The sequence below is a fragment of the Eptatretus burgeri genome, chromosome 1 (assembly GCF_056783735.1).
Source record: "Eptatretus burgeri isolate ZD-2024b chromosome 1, Ebu_testis_v1, whole genome shotgun sequence".
Lineage (NCBI taxonomy): Eukaryota > Metazoa > Chordata > Myxini > Myxiniformes > Myxinidae > Eptatretus > Eptatretus burgeri.
The window spans coordinates 137,623,556-137,645,153 of NC_140961.1; the positions used below are offsets into that span (position 1 = coordinate 137,623,556).

Below are 21,598 nucleotides of genomic sequence, written 5' to 3' on the forward strand. Positions count from 1 at the left end.
ACTTGCTACAGGTACCATGTAGACCTGTACTCACCTGTTTCACGGTCGGGTTGTCGGCGACTAAACCGTCTCCCCCACCGGGTTTCCTGGTGAGGAAGGTGTTTGGATATGGACACCCAACAGGATTAAAAACAAAACCTGTCAAAGGGTGGAGGAGCTCCATGTGGGCCAACGGCCATCCATTCATGGTGCCCAACGGTGTCTGTGGATGTCCTCCTGCAGTTCCCATCATGTGCTGCCTTTTTTTGGGCTGCTGGTTGCATCATCGGTTCGGGGCGCTGCTCTGCCGCTGATGCGGTGCCCCTATTACCAGTATACTGGTGCTCATTTCACCGACCTCGGAAGGATGATAGGTTGAGTCAACCCCCTTGTGTTAATTCAGTGGCCAACGGGTTTCGAACTCAGGACCCTGAGATCCCAAGCCACCACCCTAACCGCTAAGCCAACACCAGGCTCCTCCTGCAGTTGGGTTACTTTTTTTTTTGAAAGGTTGGTGGCAGGATTTGCACTCTGGCCACTGTTAAACACTTCATTCTGCAAGACCCACAAATGCAAAGAAAACTGAAAACCCACTCCGTGGGAATTCCTCCTCTGCTGCTGCTGCTGCCCTTCACAGGGCAGCTCACCGGATGACAAGATTGGGGCAAAGCCTTCGGGACCCCCATTCCTTAATGATAGGAGGAAAGGAATGGGGTGAACTTCCTGGGTCAGATTTCAGTGGTGTGTGGCAGAGTGATGCTGAGGTGTCGTTCACCAGACAGCGGTCTCTTCGGGTGGATGCATGGAATGTCCAATGTCTGTCTGTCTGTTCGTCTCTCTGTGAGCAGGATATCTCAAAAAGTAATGGACAGATTTTGATGAAACTTAGTGGACAGGTTGGGTGTGTGATACGGATGAATTGATTCGATTTTGGTGAGGACCTCAATCAGATTCAAATATGAGTTTTTTTTAATTTTTCAAGTGATTCTTCACTATTGAGAGATCAGGCCAAAACGATACAAACACGACATCTCAGAAAGTTGTGGATGGATCATGACAAAACTTGGTGGATGACTTCGGTAGGTGACAAAACAAGCCAATTCGATTTAGGTGAAGGTCCGGATGCAGATCCAGTCTATCGGTGTGATACAAAACGTGTAGTGTTCAGCCTGGCAGAGGTACGCACTCGACCGAGTGCTGTTCTCGTTTTCTATATCGATGACGCAGTTCACTGAAATAGATCAAGAAGAAGGTTGTTCCCAGAATGTTACCCTCTTAGGTTTACATTGAGAATTTATCAAAAGAAAATAACCTATTTAAATGAATACACCAATTCCACAAATACAAAAATGTACATGACTGTGGTATTACCAAAAGGCTTAGCAAGTATAGTTAGACTTCAACCCATGGCAAAGGCATGGGAGATCTATCGATATATTATGACGGTTTTGGAGACGTGCCCCGGGGGGAGAGCATACATGGACAGGTAGGAGCCCCAAGGACGAGTTATTTCAACAGTCTATGTGTAGGTAGACCTTTGCCCCTTGTCTAAGGGTTTGGGGTGTCATGCATTGAGGTGAGTTTGTATTTCCCTGGTGTGATGTCTTCCCTCCCCACTCTGCACCTTTCAGTCTTTATTTCAATTCCCCATCGGTCCATTTCAAACCCTCTGCTACTGAGAATCCCACTCACATCCCATCGGTCCGTTCCAACAATCCTACCTCTGCCTTTGTCAATTCCCCAATAATCCCCTCCACTAAACCTCAATTCAACAACCTCTCCTTCACCCCATCGGTCTTATTTTTTAACCCCGCAGCCGGTCGGTTGTTCCATGGTCCGTCTGTGGTCATTAATCCTTCGAGCCGATTGGATTACCTTCACAGCATCGGACTTTGTTCCTTCTTGCATTTCACACATCCGTGGCAGAAAGCACGACGCTTGGTGCAATCGTGGTGAAACACAGCTCCTCTCACATGCATGTCCGTGGCACAAGGTGCATTGCTTTTCTCATATGTAATAAAGTGCAGCACATCTCGCATGTATGAAACAGTGTGCACTGCTGACTGACTGTTTGTGTCCGAGGGAGCTAGTAGGGGTCCTCGTCACTGTCTTAAACGTGTGGAGCGAGGGAGTGGGGGGCCTCGTCGCTGTCTTGAGCGTGTGGAGGGAGGGAGTGGGGGGCCTCATCACTGTCTTAAGCGTGTGGAGGGAGGGAGTGGGGGGCCTCGTCGCTGTCTTGAGCGTGTGGAGGGAGGAGTAGGGGGCCTCGTCACTGTCTTGAGCGTGTGGAGGGAGGGAGTAGGGGGCCTCGTTGCCATCTTGGGCATGTGGAGCGAGGGAGTAGGGGGCCTCGTGGCTGTCTTGGGCGTGTGAAAGGACGGGTGGGGGCTGTGTTGAAAGTTCCCTCAGAAATAGTCCCATTTTCCACAAGCTGCGTCCTGAACACACCTACATCGGATGTGCAGCAATGAGAGGGAAGCTGTCACGACATGAGATGAGAGAAAGCTATGTTTTGCGAGGAGAAAGTAGCGAAGAGCTGGTCCTCGTCCGTGTTCTCAAAGCTTGTCCAGCGAGTAGAAGGAAGGAGTGCAGAGTGCGAGAAGAGAAGGAAATAGCTCATAGTTCGGAGAGGGGCAGGGGAAGCTGCTTGTCCCGTAGACACGGCAGAAACGGAGCTGCTTGCAGTTCACATATCTTGCATGCCGGAGAGGACTTGCCGACTGGGTGTGGACGCCTCAGTGATGCGGCTGTGCCTCCCATCACACAGTATCGCTACTCCACTGCCCATCTTACCCATCCTTTCCCTTCCATCCCCGAGTATCATTGGATTGGCACAGCCCCATTGGGCTGCGTGAGCTGAGGGAAGGATTCGATCCCACATTCCATACTTTTCATTTCTTCTCAGTTCTTCTTATCTTCTTCTTCTCCCCGGATTGAATGATTACCATGTCCCTTTTGTGCAAATAGGATTGCATAAGAATATGTGTTTGAGTTAAGTCTGCTCTTTTGTGCCTTTTGCTTTTTGCCTCTAAATACTCGCTCTTAAATGATTTCTTGCTTGTGTGTGCATAAATAAATAATTGTTGGTTGTTATTTCAAATCAGTCTCTGTTGTCCTCTCCTTCATTGGTCTGACACAGTGTACAAACATAGTTAGACGGGAAGTTGGACCCCACCGATTGGCTCTGCTCGTTAGCCGGCGTACACTCACGGTATCGCTTGGCAGTAACCCAGGTGTGCGCTGAGGGCACAAAACTCGGTTAATATAGTCACCTCCTCAGGTAAACAGAGTCTGACAGATAACCCTGTCCGAGTTGGCGAGGTTGATTGAGGTTCATGCTTGCTTAGCAACCCACCGGACCACGGAGTCATCCGCAACTGGTGGCCTCAGGACCGGGCGTTCAGAAGGAACCTGAAGGCTTTCCTCTGTGACGAACATCGAACCCCGGGCCTTAACTATATCTATCTATAATTCCAGCAATGTGTGTGTGTGTGTGTGTGTGTGTGTGTGTGTGTGTGTGTGTGTGTGTGTGTGTGTGTGTGTGTGTGTGTGTGTGTATGTGTGTGTGTGTGTGTGTGTGTCCGCCGTTTCTCAACAACCTCTGGTCTGATCTAATTGAAACTTGCCAGATATATTGCTGGGGACCTGAGGATGTGCCTTTTCAAGGTTTGATATTAATCGGACAAGTGGTTCCCAAGTTATGGCCATTTATTTACCAAACCAATGACAAGACACGTTGTTGCATGGACGTGTCCGATGGGGAAGGGAAGCACAGCCACATTCCCCATTAGGGATTACAACGTACGGACTTCCGGATCCATTACGGGTTACAACGTACGGACTTCAGGATCCATTACGGGTTACAACGTACGGACTTCAGGATCCATTACGGGTTACAACGTACGGACTTCAGGATCCATTACGGGTTACAACGTACGGACTTCAGGATCCATTACGGGTTACAACGTACGGACTTCCAGAGAGTGATGACTTCGTGTATTCTAATAATTTCTCGATTTCTTATGCGCATTTATAGAAAAACACAATGCCCCAAGTTATGATCGTTTTCATATTAGACGGTGCATAAATTTCGGGAACATCAGAGTGCTGGTATGCTCCGAACTAGGAAGTAATTTTTTTTTTCTCTCTTCTCTTTTTGTTTTTCCTTGCCACGACATTGCAAAAAGGTAAAATACGTTGGCGCTAATTGAATAATTGGGTATTAAAACTAAATTGCGAATAATATTCGAACTTCCGGGCCACGCACGTACGGGCACGCGAGAGCGATGAAACGGCCTGTGTGGTTGTTGTTTGGTGCTCGCAGTTTGAATATTATTATTTTTATTTTTTATTTTTTTATGGGCACGTACTAGTATGTATAAAAACGAAAAACACGGTCTTATCCATCCTTCTGTCCGTGAAGTTGTGCGACTATATTTCTAATAATTACATACTGCTTGTACGTCAGTTTCACTCTGACAACACGTACAATCATACATCGATTAATTACGTACTATCGGAATGTACCTTTTAAACCTTTCAACCCTTTCAACTGTTGAGACCGCTGAGACCGCTGAGACCTTTGAAGACCCTTTAAGACCCTTAAGATCCCTAAGATCTTTAGACCCCAAAGACCATTAAGACCTCAAAAACTCTTAAGAACCCGAAGACCTTTGCAAAACACAGACTATATTTTTGCAGCGCATGTTTTTTTGGGTTTTTTTTTTTCAGAGTGTGGTCCCAATGGATGGATAGATGCTATATATCGTTTTGGGATATCTCAATTGTGAAGAATCACTGAAACATTCTAGTATCCAGATGCGGATCCAGATCTTCACCAAAATCGATTCAATTCGTCCTTGTCACATACACTCAACCTGTCCATCAAGTTTCGTCCGAATCCGCCCATAAATCTTTTGAGATATCCTGCTCACAAACAGACAGACACACAGGGGTGAAAACAAAACCTCTGTCCACCTTTGGTGGCAGAGGTAATAAGCAAGTTTTCCAGCTTAATCTTGTGCTATTAACAATCTACTTGCATAAGATAGACAATCTTTCCTGAAGCAAGAAAGATCCTCCAGTCAATAACGTTAACACAGATACTCCCACCAGTAATCCACCAGGATTGTAGGTACTGTACATACAGGAGGTCACAATACCAAAGATAATATCTAAAGGATGATCATTTCACTCACTCCACCTCATCACAGGCCTTTTATCTACACCATAAGAGACTAAATCACATCAGATGGAAAACCAGAGGTGCCAATATGAGGCAGGTGGGATCAGAATATGAAAATAAGAAAGTCCTCAAACTTAAGTTATGAAGATAACTGATGTGTTGAAGTATTTAGGCCGTCGTTAAAACTTATGGAAGTTCAACATGCTCTTGGGTGCAGGGTTCCTAATATTAATTTGACTCTACAGTGCAGGAACACACAAGTGGGCCGGTTACAGACCTGCTGCGCCAATGTCTCTTCTTTGCTTGCAACAATTGCAGCGTCAAATGCCTGGCGAGAGGTCTGCTGAGCTTGCATAGCAAGGTGCATGACATCTTGAGCACTGCTCTCATGCCTGTAAGGGGGATGCCACAGACACAACAAATGGAGGAAACAGTCCAAGTAAAATCTCATGCCACATCATCTCCCTGCTGCAACCACGGACCACCAGCTTTGATGCTACACCACCTCGCAGAACATTATGGTCAATACTGCATGGCTGTAGCTGTGAATCAGTGTTTTTGTATTTTGTGTAGAGTCGCCGCTCGTGGAACTACGAGTACACTGAAAGGATCAGGACATAACAGGCCAAAAGGAACAGTTGAGAGAGGGGGGGGAGGGAAGCATGGGAGACACCAACAGCAGAGTTTAAGGACAAAATTGAGGAGACTTGTCCACCCCATGCATCCATTCCTGCCCCCAATTCCTCCGCACACCCATTGTTTGTCCAAGATGGATACTAAAGGAAACTCTCAGCAAGAAGAAACTGAAAATTTGGAAAAATAAGGGGTTGGGGGTCATGGAGGGTTTAACGAGGGTGTAAATGATCATGGTTTTGGGTCGGAGATGATTTGAGATGGTGGTGAACAGCTGTCTTGAAGACCTGGAGAGAAGAATGTAACTGAAGAGAAGGTGGAAGTTGATTCTTGAATCAGGACAAAAACGACTAAGCGTGATGATCATGGTTGAGTTTGAGTAAAATTGCATTCAACAATTAATTATAAGGAAAATCATGTTTCTGAGTAAAGTTCTGCAGAACAATTATTGCAATAAAAGTTGAAGATTAATTTAGAAGAGTTAGGTAGTCGGTGCTGAGGATAATTCATATCGTATGTAATTTGTGCCACACGAGAATACGGGTGCATGTGTGACCGACACGAATATTCAAAGCAGGTTTAGAAAAAAGAACCACTCTCTTAGTGGTGAAAGTTCATGTCGATCTGCGTCGGCAGACAGGTATAACAGTGGATAAAATAAACAGGACGGTGATCGAGGGATGCTAACCACCGTAGGAAGCGAGGAGAAGCTGACATTTCATGCGTTAACTTAACCCTTCATCTTGTTTTGTTCCAAAGAAGGGTTACCGTCTGAAACGTCAGCTTCTCCTTGCTTCCCATGGCAGTTAGCATACATACCTCCATCAACGTCCTACTGATTTCATCCACAGGTCTAGAATAGTTTGGTGCAATGGTGTGCAAGACAAAGAACACAAACAATGATGCTAAAATTTGTTGAGATGATAGTACCCTGGTTACCAGGGTCAGGAATTAGGCTGAAGGCCTCTTTTACTCCTCTTTTTTTTGATCCACTCATTAGTTCCTCTTTATTCCTGCCTGTGGAACCAACTTCCACATTCTCTTCAATCACATTCTTCCCTCCAAGTCTTCAATACAGCTGTTAACCACTATCTTAGATTGTCCTCAATCCAAAACCATTATCTTTTTCACCCACATTAATCCCACACCCAATCCCAATCCCTGCTCCTTCCAAATTTCCAGTTTTCCCTCCTGAAAGTTTCATTCTGTATCCATCTCTGTCCCTCATTCCTTCCAACACCGATTGTTTCTCCAAGTTTGCCTCTATACTGGCCTTCAACTCTGCTGTTGGCGGTTCTCTCCTCTCTCAACTGCTTTTTTGTCCCATTGCATCATGATCCATTCAGTGTATTAGTACTAGCTCTACCACGAACCTCGACTATATATGTATGTATGTATATATAATATATATGATATATATATATATATATATGATATATATGATATATATATATGATATATATATATATATATATACACATATATATATATACACATATATATACACGAGAGAGTTTCCAGGCTACAAATGCGACAGAATGAATAGAGACAGGGCTTCACAGCTGGCTTTCCTTCGACGCATGAAGAAGATGGCACGATTCTTGTATTCATGCTGAGGCGATTTGGCTTGCATGGTGAAGCAAGTTGTTGCCCTTTGGCTCGTGGTTTGGTTGTGAGGAATGGACCCCGAGCCTCGTGCATGTCAAATAGCGGGTCGGTGAGGACGATCGACGCACGAAGCAACTGAACGGGGTCTCTGAGCCTTGGTGTTGAGTACCGCTCACGAATTGCCTGACCTACGTTTGTCCTGCTGAGAGAGCGACTTGGCACCATTTTGCGCGCGTCTGCATGTGCAAATAGAAGCGCCTCGATTCCATCTTCCTCAAAGACCATCTCTGGACAAAGCCAGGTGTCAGAATAATGGAGGCATTTTCGTTTATTTCATTTCCCCTTGTCTGTATTTATGTCTGTGCGGAGCGACGCCTCAATTTAGACTTTAGGATTAATTTACCTCACAAATGATTGTATCCTGATTATTGTCCAATGTAAATATTTGTCTATTTTCATTAAATGTGTTCATTTTAAGTGGCTGTCAGTGTATTTGTCGTGGGGTTCGAATATAAACCCCCTGTGCTGTGCTTCCCCGTGCCTCCGTCGCTCCGCTATTGCTCCATGCACTTCCCGCATGCGTGATAATCTCCGAGGATCAACGTGTCCGCTTCCTAATAAGGAAAGACTGCTCGACCATCCAGGCTGGCGGTGTTAACCACCCGTCACCACAAATTGGTCGGGAGAATTAACCTGGTCCTCCAACACCGCGATAATACTTATACCAAGTTTGGTCAAAATCCAATCACTGGCTCACAAGGTAAAACAGTAACAGGATTTTTTTTTACCAAAAGGGACCTCTGATCTTTGACCTCTTGACCCCATACCATTAGTAGTTCATCTTTACATCATTATGATACTTGTACAAAATTTGATTTAAATACCTTCAGCCATTCTTAAGTTATCGCGGTTATGAAAACCTATGACGGGCAGACGGACGGACAACCCAAAAACATAATGCGATTTCGTCGCGGAGGCATAAAAAATATTTAGTTGCGTGTTGGTCGTCTTCATGGTAAAGTGTATAATAAATAAATAATTTAAACTGTGCGTTGGCAGTGGCAGCAGTAAAGTGTACAATAAATAAATAATAGTTCCCAAAATAATATTCTCTCCCATAAAACGTTTTGTTTTTTTAATTGCCAAAATTCCAAATTGGCCCCCCGATTCCAAAATGATTTGACACGTCTCGTGCCTGGATATTGTTGTACACGTGTGCTGAATATGAAAGAAATGCATCCTGTCATTTTTGAGTAGAGGCTCCGGACAGACGCAAGGACATGACCCAAAATACAGTAGAAGCACCCAGCCGAGCTGACACTAGTTTGGGAGTAAAAAAGTGAGGGAGGACAGTTAGAAATCGTTACGAATGGAACTAATAAAAGGTGAAACTTTTATTCACAGGAGATTACACACAGCTATGAACTGATGAGTCCCTTGAAGGATTACATATATGGCTTCCAGTTCGGGCAAGTTGACTGTTATGCTTCCAATATAATCATAATGGGAAAAGCAAAAGTATATGAGAAGGATTATTGATATGAACCTTTGGTGCACTGAAATCTAGATTGAAAAACAACTTTGGCTTTTTTGTTTTGTTTTTGAAACACAAGAACATGTATATCGAGGTGCGGTAGATAAACAAAATATTTCGCAATGTTGTGGTTTGTTGTGTATGTACGAGGGTGTGTGTTAAAGTCATGCCTCCTATTATTTATCTCCAAAACAGGTCAAGATATTTGAATGAAACAAAGATGGACACCAACATCAATCTTTATTCCACTGTGGTGCATTATTTGTTTTTCAACATAATCACCACTGCGGTCCACACTTTTCTACCGATGCTCATGCAGTTTTGTGATGTCGTCACGATAGAACCATGCATTCTACTGACTTAACCAGTGCTTCGCAGAGGTCTTGACATCATCGTCGGAAGAAAAATGTTCTCTAAGAAGGTGTTCCTCAAGTTTTGGGAAGAGATAAAAATCTGACGAAGCCAAATTTTGTGGCTGTACTCCATTGACCGTCTCTTACTCTCCGGATCATATAGGTGCACCTGACTCTCATCTTCAGTCATCTCATCTCCAGTGCTTCACAGCACTGACAATGTCCTACTGTTCTCTGCCATTTTGACTGATGCAGTCCTGAGACATCCAGTGCCCAAATCACAAAATTTCACACCCAGTGGCAGAAATAACTAATATGCAAACTGCACTTTGTTTCATTTGAATATCTTTATCCTTTTTGGAGAAAACGAAAAAGAGGCATTACTTTTCAACACGCCCTCATATTTAACTTCACACAAAAATGTCCTGAAATTATTCACACGAGCTTATAGATTGCTTCCCACCTATGTCCCCCCTCCTGCCCCAACCCTTCCACATTCCATACCCCACACTCTTCCCCCAACCCCATTTTATTTGTGCTGTTTAACAACAACCTTCATTTGTCAACAATCTTGGCTCTGATTCCAAAATGGAGATCATTTGTCAATAATCTCACCTCGAACCACGATCACACTGGGTTGTTTTACTCCAGTCATTATAGACTGTCGCCTTTTCCTTTTCTCCATTTAGTTCAGTATTGACTCATGTTGAATTGTGGTGCATTCTGGGAACATTATCTTACAGTTCTGCGAGATCAATTGCCTCGGAAGCAAGCTGAGAAAGAGCTGCTGAAGGTGTCGGTGGGTATACAGTCATCTCCCTGTCTCGAACCTGAAAGGAGAATCAAAAATCAAAGTTTAGTTTAGCTCAATGGCCCCAATTTGTATCATTATCTGGCTTGCCACCATCATTCCGGAATTTCTACATATATATATATATATATATATATATATATATATATATATATATATATATATATATATATATCTGTTGAAACACATATGGAGTGTGACGACCACTCCCCCGATCTTCATTGGACATAGTCCTACATCAAAGAGTCACCTCCAACTCAGAGGCCTCGGCCCGGCAACTCTGTCAAACAGACAAAGATCAACATCAGCTAAACATCAAACAGAGCCGCCAATCCGGATTTTGGGCTCATTCACCCTCATGAGGATGGCATTCCAATAAATATTTATCCTGAATGCAAAGCACTACATCTGGCAGAAACTGAGCATGATATAGGGATGCTTTTCAGTGTCAGGGAGTGGGAGACTTGTAAGGGTAGAGGGAACAATGAATGGAGCCAAATGCAGACAAATCCTTGAGGAGAACCTGCTTCAGAGTGCAAAAGACCTGAGACTGGCAAAGATTTACGTTCCAATTGGACAATGACCCCAAGCATACAGCCAAAGCAACACAGGAATGGCTTCAGAATGAGAACATGAAAGTTCTTTAGAGCCATAGCCAAACCCCAGACTTGAATCTCATTGAGAATCTGTGGAAAGACTTGAAGATTGCTGTTCACCGACATTCTCCATCCAATTTGACAGAGCTTGAGCAAATCTGTGACAAAGAATGAGAGAAAATCCCCAAATCCAGATGTGCAAAGCTGATACACACAACCAAGAAGTCTCGAAGCTGTAATCACTGCCAAAGGCACTTCTACAAAGTATTGACTCAGGGAACTGAATACTTATGTAAATAAGATATTTCTGCATTTCATTTTCAATGAATTTGTGAAAAATTCTAAAAACACGTGTTCACTTTGTCATTACAGTGTATTTTGTGTAGATCGGTGATAAAATGTTTTCATATAATCCCTTTTAAATTCAGGTTGTAACTCAACAAAATGTGACAAAAGTCGAGGGGTGTGAATACTTTCTGAAGGCACTGTAAGTACAACAATACAGCAATTGTGTTGCCTCTGGCAGGCAGGGCTATTGCGAATTGTTACCTTTGTTACCCTCGCCAAAGGAGAGGGTATTGCATTTGGGTCCATTTGTTTGTTTGTCCGTACAGAACTTTCGTGTGTTTCTCCACAACCGCTTGCAGGATTGAGACAAAATTTTCACCATCGGAGCGACTACTCATGTGGAATGTTTTATTGATGATTATGATGTCATAGGTCACGTAGTGTGGCAGCCATGTTGAAAAAAATGGGGGAAAAAATTGGACCTCTATCTCTGAAACTACACAAAGGAAAAAAAATTGAAACGTGTCACATCGCAAGTCCTCATGGGGAACAAGTGTGATTTTTTTTTTTAATGATGTCATAGCTGTCTTCGTTATGACTTCATAATTGCATATGTAGAATGCCACAACTGATCAGTATCAAAAATTTTGAAGGTCATCTATGAATAAAATGGTCCACAGCAAAAAAAAAAATTGACGTCATCGGTCACGTGATTCGGCAGCCATATTGTTTTTATTTTTTAAACCTTCAAAAATCTTCTTCTCTGAAGTGGCTGAACAGATCGAGGTGAAACTTTACAGGTGTAACCGCCTATCAATGAGGGGCAATAGCTTCACACATATGATGTCATCGGTCACATGGTTTGGCAGCCATATTGGATGTACCTGAAAACATATAAAAATCTTCTTCTCCAGAATGGCTGGACAGATCGAGCGGAAACTTCAGACAAATATTCCCCAAGCCTTGGGTGTACAAGTTTGTTTAGGAATAATTGATATGTCACATGATTTGGCAGCCATATTGGATTGAAGAAAAATATTAAATTATGTTTCTCTGAGACTACTTAATCAATCGATGTGAAGCTTCACAATCATGATCTAGTCTTGATGGGGAATAAAAGTTTTAAATTTCAATTTGATAGGATGCATGGTCTGGCATCCAGAATTATTTAATTTTTTGATTAATTATTTTTTTGAATAAGGCTCACTTGGCTGTGCCTGGATGGGATTGAGGGTGGAGGAGCAGCAGCTGAAATGTGAATCCTATCCAGGTTCCTCCTGATGACTTCATCTTTGCTTTTTGCTTGTTAGGGTTCCTTCTCATAACTCCAATGCAGGATTGTACCGATGTATTTGGTGTTCTATTTGATTTGAATTTAATTAATTTTAATCCCATTCTAAATTTAATTGAATAATAATTTTAAAAACTTCATAGGTCAAGGTCAGGTGTCCTATCAAAGTGGGGTTGCATCAATGCGGGGCATCATGGTACCTGGTCATCACTACTAGCTGTTATAAGGTGGAAGTTCTAATTATGTCTCTTATTAATTACATAGCACACCAGTACACAAACATCACACAAAATACACCACACACAACTACACAAACACCACACAAAACAAGTCCTGGCGAGGGTCTGCAATCTCTGGTTGCTCTTTTTCTTGTTGTTATGTTATGTTGTGGTTGCCTTCCTACAGAGCAACCACACTCTGAGACAGCTGGCAGTGTGATCTGGTATCAAGCAATATCCAGCACGACCAGACCGAGTTGCTATCCACAGTTAAGGCAGTGATTTGTAATTTCCTCAGTGTGCTGGCACCAACTCGTCTACTCATCACAAAAGATACTGAGGGATCTTTAACATCCACTAACTAACTCCAGTCGATGGGATATCTGGCTTAACATACATCTGAGGGATGATGAAACTTGTGATGCAACACTCTACTTGTGAAGCACCAGTCTGACAGTTTACAGTGGGATTGGGAATCAAACCCAGACCAGACAGCTGAAAGGTAACTGTGCTACTTCTACGCTGTCCTGTTGGACTCCTTTGCTCAGTATCTGCGTGGCACAAGCTGAATACAACAGTTGAAAATAAATCGCCAATTTGTTTCAAGGCTCTCAATAGGAGAACAAACCTTTCTCATCTTCTCTTTCTAAAAGGAGCAGCATCCTTCCGAGTGTCACGCTTTATTCTAAGGGGTTCTTGTTGTTATATATAAAAATTTTTTAATGGTGCAGTTGTAAAGCTAGTAAATCGATTTACTTGGAACAGCATTTTCAAAGTTTTAAAAAGACGTCCATTTAATCATAAACTAAGGTACTTTTTAAGCGTGACTTGGAGCTTTAATGGCGTGGTTCCAACGGTACCATTTTGATTATTCTAAGACAGCAGGAACCTTTAGATTAAAGTGAGATGGACACGTAAGAGCACACAAAATTATACATAGCAATACTTCTTGAAGCAATAGAAAAATATATAAAAGGGCATGGAAGGAGCACAAAACACAACCACAGCCACAATGACACCAACAACGATTACGTGTTATAACAGATCCTTTTTCACATGTTTCGCTTCATTTTGCATCCCCAGTGAGATACACAAATAGACATGCAAAATATGTTTGTGAAGTACAGCATCATGTCCTTTGATTAAACATGTCAGCGAAGCGATGGGTCTTATATGCCAGTGCTCGCGAATGCAAAAATAAAAACAAGAAAAAGAGCAATCAGAGATTGCAGACCCTCGCCAGGACTTGTTTTGTATGGTGTATTTTGTGTGGCGATTCTGTAGTGGTGTGTTACATAATTAATAAGAGATATAATTAGAACTGCCACTTTAAAACTGCTGGCAGTGATGACCGGGTACCAAGACGTACCGCTTTGATGCAACTCCGCTCTGATTGAACACCTGACCCTGACCCATAACGTTTTTTTTTATTATTACTCAATTGAATTTATAATGACATGAAAACAAATTCAATTCAAATCAAATGGAAAACCAAATAGGTACAGTCATGCATTGGAGGAATCAGAAGGAACAAGCAAAAAGCAAAGATGAAGTCATCAGGAGGAACATGAATAGGATTCACATTTCAGCTCTGACTCCGATACCCTAAAACCAATCCAGGTACAGCCAAGTGAGCCTTATTCAAAAAAAAAAGAACAGATTAAAAAAAACTAAATAATTCTGGCTGCAGACCTTGCGTCCGATTAAGTTGACATTTAACACATGCACTCCTCATCACTGCTCGATCATAAATGTGGTTTCATGTTGATTGATTAAGTGGTTCCGGAGAAAACATTGTTTAATATTTTTCTTCAATCCAATATGGCTGCCAAACCATGTGACCTACCAATTATCCCTTAACAAACTTGTCCACACAAGGCTTGGGGAATATTTGTGTGAAGTTTCCCCTTGATCTGTCAAGCCGTTCTGGAGAAGATTTTTTATAGGTTTTAAGGGAAATCCAATATTGCTGCCAAACCCTGTCACTGACCTATGATGTCACATGTATGAACCTTTTGTTCCTCATGGATAGGTAGTCAATCATATAAAGTTTTGCCTCAATCTGTTCAGCCACTTCACAGAAGATTTTTGAATTTTTTTATTTTTTTAACAATATGGCCACCGAATCATGTGACCGATGAAGTCATCAAAAAATTTTTTTCTGTGGACCATTTTATCCCTAGATGACCCTTCATAAATTTCAAACTGATCAGATGTAGTGTTTTACATATACAATTACGATGTCATAACAAAGGCACCTATGACATCATTAAAAAAAAAAATCACACTTGTTCCCCATGAGGAGGACTTGCGATGTGACACGTTTCAATTTTTTTTCCTTTGTGTAGTTTCAGAGATAGAGGTCCAATTTTTTCCCCCATTTTTTTCAACATGGCTGCCACACTACGTGACCTATGACATCATAATCATCAATAAAACATTCCACATGAGTAGTCGCTCCGATGGTGAAAATTTTGTCTCAATCCTGCAAGCGGTTGTGGAGAAACACACTAAAGTTCTGTGCGGACAAACAAACAAACGGACCCAAATGCAATATTCTCTCCTTTGGCGAGGGTAATAATTAGATAATTAAATAAAAGAGTGACTGCTCTTATCCATTCCCCAATAAATGAAGGACTGATTGGACATTATACAACAGCCATTTCATCAATGCAATAAGCTACATACGGTATCACCTGAGTTTTCAACTAGAAAAGGCATTAAACAGTTGTTAAGAATGGGGTCTTCAGATGAGGAGGGCATATTAACTTTTAAACCTCGTGTGTGTGTGTGTGTGTGTGTGTGTGTGTGTGTGTGTGTGTGTGTGTGTGTGTGTGTGTGTGTGTGTGTGTGTGTGTGTGTGTGTGTACCTGTACAAGCACCGGTAAGTTTTAAAAGGTACTATTCAGCAAAAGTATCCATTAGTAAGCAATAGTACTTCACTCACAATGTACAGCCCTGCAGAAGAAGACCGATGACAAATGAATAACATACAGTGTTACCCAATGAATGATGTGCAATGACAAAGGGATGTACTTCAATGAGAAACAGGTGTGCTCTGTGACAAAAGAAGGCAAAACAAAGGGCAGGTGTGCTGCAACAAATAAACATGTATTGTGACAAAGAAAGGCGTTTTATCACAAAGGAGATTTCAGCACTGTGACAAACAACAAAACGAGGGGTTTAATCACAATCAGACACATCCGATCTCACCATGAGTTCAGCTTGAGCAAGAAATTTCTGTGCGCGTGCCAACTTCATCCGTGCCCTCGGGAACAATCGCTTCATGTCATCCTCCTCAAGCTTCACCCGTTCCAGCACCTCGTTTGTTTGGGTCATTGTTTGCTCAATTTTGCCCAAAAGATGTACTTGATTGGCCAGAGAGAAGTTGAGCAGATTCAATTGCTTCTCAAGTATCTGGTCCCTTTCTAAGGAGTATGATTGAAAGATAAATAAATAAATAAAAACATTACACTCTGCGATGCAACAAAACACAGCAACAGAGGATTTTTTTTTAAATGCAGGAAAATATGATGCAGATAGATGACAATAAATTCATCCTATCACACCATATAGGCCAGCGGTAAACCTCGATAAAGGGCTGTATTTTAGGGGTTTAATCAACCGGCTTGACACAAAGCCAAAACAGGTCTCGTATGAAAGATGGTGATCTCAGTAACACATTTAGCCCTGTTGTCCTCATATGTTGGTGTGCGGTCCATGAAATATTCACATTTGAAGGATACACCCGTCTGAATATTTGGACCGTTTCAGAAAATCACAATTTCCCATAAACTACAAGACAAAAAGCCCTCTTCCTACACGTTTGGTATTGAAATGTGTCGATTGGACAGGAGAATAATGTAGTATCACAACCACATAATTATATGTAAATTTATATGCCTTTATTGACAAAATACGATAATTTTATAAATTTTTAGGACCGCCATAAGGAAAATATCAGAGAAGGAGATTTTTCAAAACCGATATTGACATTGCTATGTTCAGTAGTCATCCTTTACAATATTAAAGAAGATATGATAAAACGTGATGACATAATTATCATCCTCACCATCGCTCTCATCCATGCACCGAGGTTGTCCTGCATAGTTGTGCAAAATTGGACACTACTGAAAGGCTATAGCTAAGCAATTAGTTAAACCTAATATATCTATTTTTTATTCAATTCCTTCTCTTCCAGGGTTGTAGAACGCCAATGCCAATTGTATGGACACATCATAAATGCTCTACCCATTATACAATAATGCTTAAAAGTGGTCTTTCGTTAATCATTTAACGGAATTTTCAATTTCTCTTTATTATAGGACTCCAACATGGCTGAATGGTGTCCAGATGAACCGGGATCGAGTCCATTGAAGTTACAGTTGCCAAAAAAGAAGCGAAGGTTGTTGACAGAATGGGATACATGCATCATATGTCAGAATTCGTCAAAGGAGAAGGTCAGCAAAGCAGGGAGCAAAGCCTGATTTTGGGTCAGAAAGCATTGGTTGAAATCAACCCGGAAATGGTTCTCTGCCGTGCTTTGCTATTGACTCAAGTCCGCCCTGACCTGAACATGAAGCACGTCCTGAGCTATCCCATTACGTCTGTTCTGACATCTATCTTTCATGAAGATGGAGCTCCAGGGAAGAACACCAAAGCAGAACTAGGGCATATTCTCGAGGGCCTAGTCGATGAAGAGCACGAAAACACTGCCAATGATAACCAACATCGCAGCGTGTACATCAAGGATGCTATGGCTGAACTCCATATCCTGGGTGGAAATGGTGGTACGTTTGTTAACTTGGCGCAGTGTTACCTAAACCAGTTGCTTCATTGCATCAAAACACACCACACCCTCATCGACGTCTTCGACCAATATGATGATGTCAATTCTGTGAAGACAGAGGAAAGAACGAGGCACCTTGGTGTTGCTGGTGGATCCCGAAGCTACCAAGTCATTGCTGGATGCCCAGTACCACAATGGACGAAATTCATGGCTCTATCATCAAACAAATCCACCTTGACACACTTCATCTGTAGTTACGTCACGCAACATGCACCAGCAGCAAAATAACTTCCAGATCACCAAGAAAAGCGGATCTATTTGGCTGGTGGCTTCTCTGATGGTTCGCTTACAGCACGCCTTTCATCTGCCGGAATGTATCATGACAGTCAACTCGCATCAATGCAGGAAGAGGCAGATTCTCGGATATTTCTTCATGTGAAGCATGCCGATGATGAGTTCAGACGTAACAATGTGCGTGGGTCCATTACAATCAAATCAGCAGACACTGATGTGCTTGTCTTAGCAGTCCACTACTTTCCACAGTTGCGGGACACTGCCGACATATGGATAGAGAAAAGAACATCAGCAGGATGCAAGCTTATCCCGGTCCATCAGATATGTTACAGCTTGCTTCCAGAAATGTGTACCCGGCTCCTGCGTTTCATGCCCTGACAGGATGTGACTCTGTATCAGCATTCTTCGGCTATGGTAAAAAGAAAGCATGGAAAGCTATGAAGACACTGCATCTTCAGAATAATGGTCCACACCTCGAAGTCCTCGCCACTGACGATCTCCAGGAGGCAGTGGCTGCTTCAAGACATCTAGTCAGTGCCATGTATGATTCTCAAGGGAAATATATGGATGCACACACAAATTTGAATGATCTTCGGGCGAAACTCGCAGCGACCAAAGATGTCCCAGTGCATAAGTTGCCTCCGTCCGAACCAGCTTTTCTCGAACATATGAAGAGATCCGTTCACCAAACCTGAGTATGGATGAATAACCACCTGGCAAATCCAGAAATTCCCACACCAGAGGGTCGTGGATGGTACAGAGGAGAAGGTGTGCTGCTTCCCACATTGTTTGATGGACCCACATCAGCGGAGATGTTAGATGGTCTTGTGTGTCCATGCCGTGGTAGTGAACCATGTACCAACAGCTGCAGCTGCTCACAAGATGGTTTGCCTTGCACTAACGGGTGCATGTGTGCCACCAGTGACAGGCAGTGTGGCAACGAACTGTCACATGGTGACCAAAATAACACTGACAGTGATGGTTGAACATATCGAGGACACTCGCTCAAAATATGTTTTAGTTCATTTCTCGTAGAACAATGTGTATTGGTGTAACATAGTTATCACATCACTTGTGCAAACTTCAGTCACTATATCGTATAATTTGCTAGTAGAAATTTGTTTCAAAATATTCTCATTATATTGATACGACAAACTGAACACATATAAAATAAAGAAAAAAATATGACAATTGGCAGATGTTTATTTCTGTAGTTGATGATTTTCGAAGTTTGCAGTCCGGAAATTACATCTTTTTTCTATTAAAAGCACTCAAATGTACATATATTTATCTAGAAGTATTCCATTAAGTAACTAGTAGTATTCCCCTGTTCATTCTGCACATTTGAATACCAATCATGTAAAAAATAGGGCACATTGCTTTGTAGTTATGGCTAATTCACTGATTTTCGGAAATGGTCAAATTTTCTAATGGGGGTATCCTTCAGGTGTGAATATTTCATGGGCCACACACCAAAAAATTGAGGACAGGGCAAAATGAGTTACTGAGATCCCCATCTTTCATACGAGACCTCTTGTAGCTTTGTGTCAAGCCGGTTGATCAAGTACCAAAAAATCTGACCTATACCGCTGGCCTAATACTCCTCGCTTGTACATGTCATGTTGGTTTTGGAAACATAAGCAGGCAAACGCAAAGTGATTCGGTTGCAGTGTTCACTTCTGGTACTGCCACACTGAATGGCATTTTTAATTGGATACTGTCCTGTGTCGATTCAAATTTCTCCAAAATTAGCATAATGGGTTTGAGGGTGATAAAATAATAATAATAATAATAATAATAATAATAATAATAATAATAATAAAATGTTGCCAATTAAACTTGATTGAAAAGTAAATATATTGTTGTAAACCTTTAATGGAAAATGTTCTCAAATACGACATGATTATTACAATTCTATGTGCTTGAACATATATCTATTTTAATAATATATTTGCATTTTAAACGACCTTGTATCTCTTTTCTGTATTGCAAGATGATCAATCTGCCGAGTAAAGGTGCCCAAAACAGATTGACCTATCAAGTAATCATTATTCAGTATAATAGAATTGCCTATTGTTTGAATTCATTCTGCTTATTAAGGGAAATTTCACATATAAATAATTATATATGGTGTCTGAAAGTGTGGTTGGAGATATTATTTTAGCTCAAATGGACTGCTGGTTAAAGGACATATCCAGATGTGTTTTTACATTTTCATCAACTTCAGATTATATATTATTCCCTCTCCTTTTCAATGCGGGCTGACCTGACCTCCATACCACGGAGCCATGTGTAATCCATCCAAGTAACAAAAGGGCTGCAGTCTTGATGTCATTCTGTGCCGAGGGTGAACTCCCTCCTCTGATTCCTGAATATTATATTCCTTAGCCCTTCAAAATTAAGCTGACTGCTGCACAAAAGCTGTAAGTGGTCTTCACCTTGAACCCTCAACCTGACATCTGTGGCACCAGTATGTGGGGAAGAAAAACAGACTTTATCTCACTGAAAACTACATAAGAATTCAAAGTTTCTATGCACTGCAGAATTGAGAGGAAGACTGTGTTGCTTATTGAAGCGCCTCTGAAATTCTCCATATCGATATGTTTGTGTTTGTTTGCATTTGTTTATGTTTGTTTTTAATAAATGACTCAAATGTACAGAAGGAATTGAGAATTTCTTCGACACCTGCTACAGATCGGAGCCAGGACGAGGCAGGTGTTACCTTTTTGAACAGTATGGTCTGTAAGGCTAATGGGGAAGTGTGCATGTGCATCACTTGCAGGACAAGAAGATTAGGATAGATCAGTGTTGTTTTACATTCATTACAAGGACATTAATGAGTATATGAGCTTTCCGCATGAAATATCAGCGTCACGGGATATTTGCTCAAATGGGAGCACCAAATAGGCCAACTCACGTTTTGGAACGTGTCTGTGCCGGACGGAACAAGGCCGAGTCGCAACTTAGCTCCACATCATGATTAGCTGGGCAGAAGTTTGAGGCAAATGTCAGTACATTATCTGTGTCTGCTGCTTTGAATGCTTTGGAGTGTTATGTATGTAAGCACACATGGGTAAGATTTGTATTTGCATTATACGAATACTTGGTGTATGGAGTGTCACAAGCAATGCCTCCATAACGGTTTTGGCTCCAGATTTATGTGATTTCTTTGAAAACCCAAAAATAATGGCAGCCACAAACTCTGTTCAGTACACATCATATTATGGCAGACAAAGAATAACAAAATTACAAAGCATTTGATAAAGAACTAGAGGGGGCAAACCAAGGAAGTTGCCAGAATGTGGCATTTAGGCAATTTATGCGATTGTTTTTGGGGTTTTTTTGGTGAACAGCAAAATTGCTATCCATCTCCAAATGGATTGATGAGGAAAAGGTGCACGTGGTGATTTGGAAGTAAAGTCGATGATGGGGAGTCATCAATGTCCTGGCACTACCTATCCAGCATGTAATGAATGGGGCCATAAAGTGTGGCCCGATTCCTGCGTTATTCAGTTGAGTGAATTAAGGCACTTATACAGGTAAGTACACCTATTTCTTTCAGGGTCAAGGTGTCCTGTTTTAATAGATATGCTCAACATCATTATTATGTCAGCAGAGTCACACACACACACACACACACACACACACACACACACACACACACACACACACACACACACACACACACACACACACACACACACACACACACACACACACACGCACACACACACACACACTTTAATTTTTACGTCTTCAGCAGCAAAATATAAGGGACATAAAGACTCCAATAGTACTACCTTGTACTTGGAGAGTTGTACGTCTTAGCCTTGTTGCCGTCTCCTTTAATCGCCTCAGCATCAGATGGAATGGCTCATGTGGCCTGCTTCCTCCAGCTTCCTGCTGCTCATCCAAACACTGTCGCAGCTTGTCTAAACGATGGTGAGCATCAGAAACCTATGAAGAACGAGTGAAGACTTTGCATTTTGTGTCTACAAATCCCTATTAATAATTCAGTT

General features: G+C 41.9%; 1 protein-coding gene across 3 annotated transcripts in view; it reads right to left on the bottom strand.

Moving 5' to 3' along the window:
- LOC147035568 (laminin subunit gamma-1-like) overlaps positions 1–21,598 on the bottom strand; it is a 97,823-nt gene that overhangs the window by 17,490 nt on the left and 58,735 nt on the right. For all 3 annotated transcript variants that reach the window (XM_085900009.1, XM_085899998.1, XM_085900019.1), the window contains 4 exons: positions 21,380–21,536; positions 15,710–15,924; positions 10,034–10,122; positions 5,442–5,556 (listed from right to left, as the gene is read on the bottom strand). In XM_085900009.1, the coding sequence (XP_085756135.1) occupies positions 5,442–5,556; positions 10,034–10,122; positions 15,710–15,924; positions 21,380–21,536 (576 nt within the window). The remainder of the gene's footprint in view (positions 1–5,441; positions 5,557–10,033; positions 10,123–15,709; positions 15,925–21,379; positions 21,537–21,598) is intronic.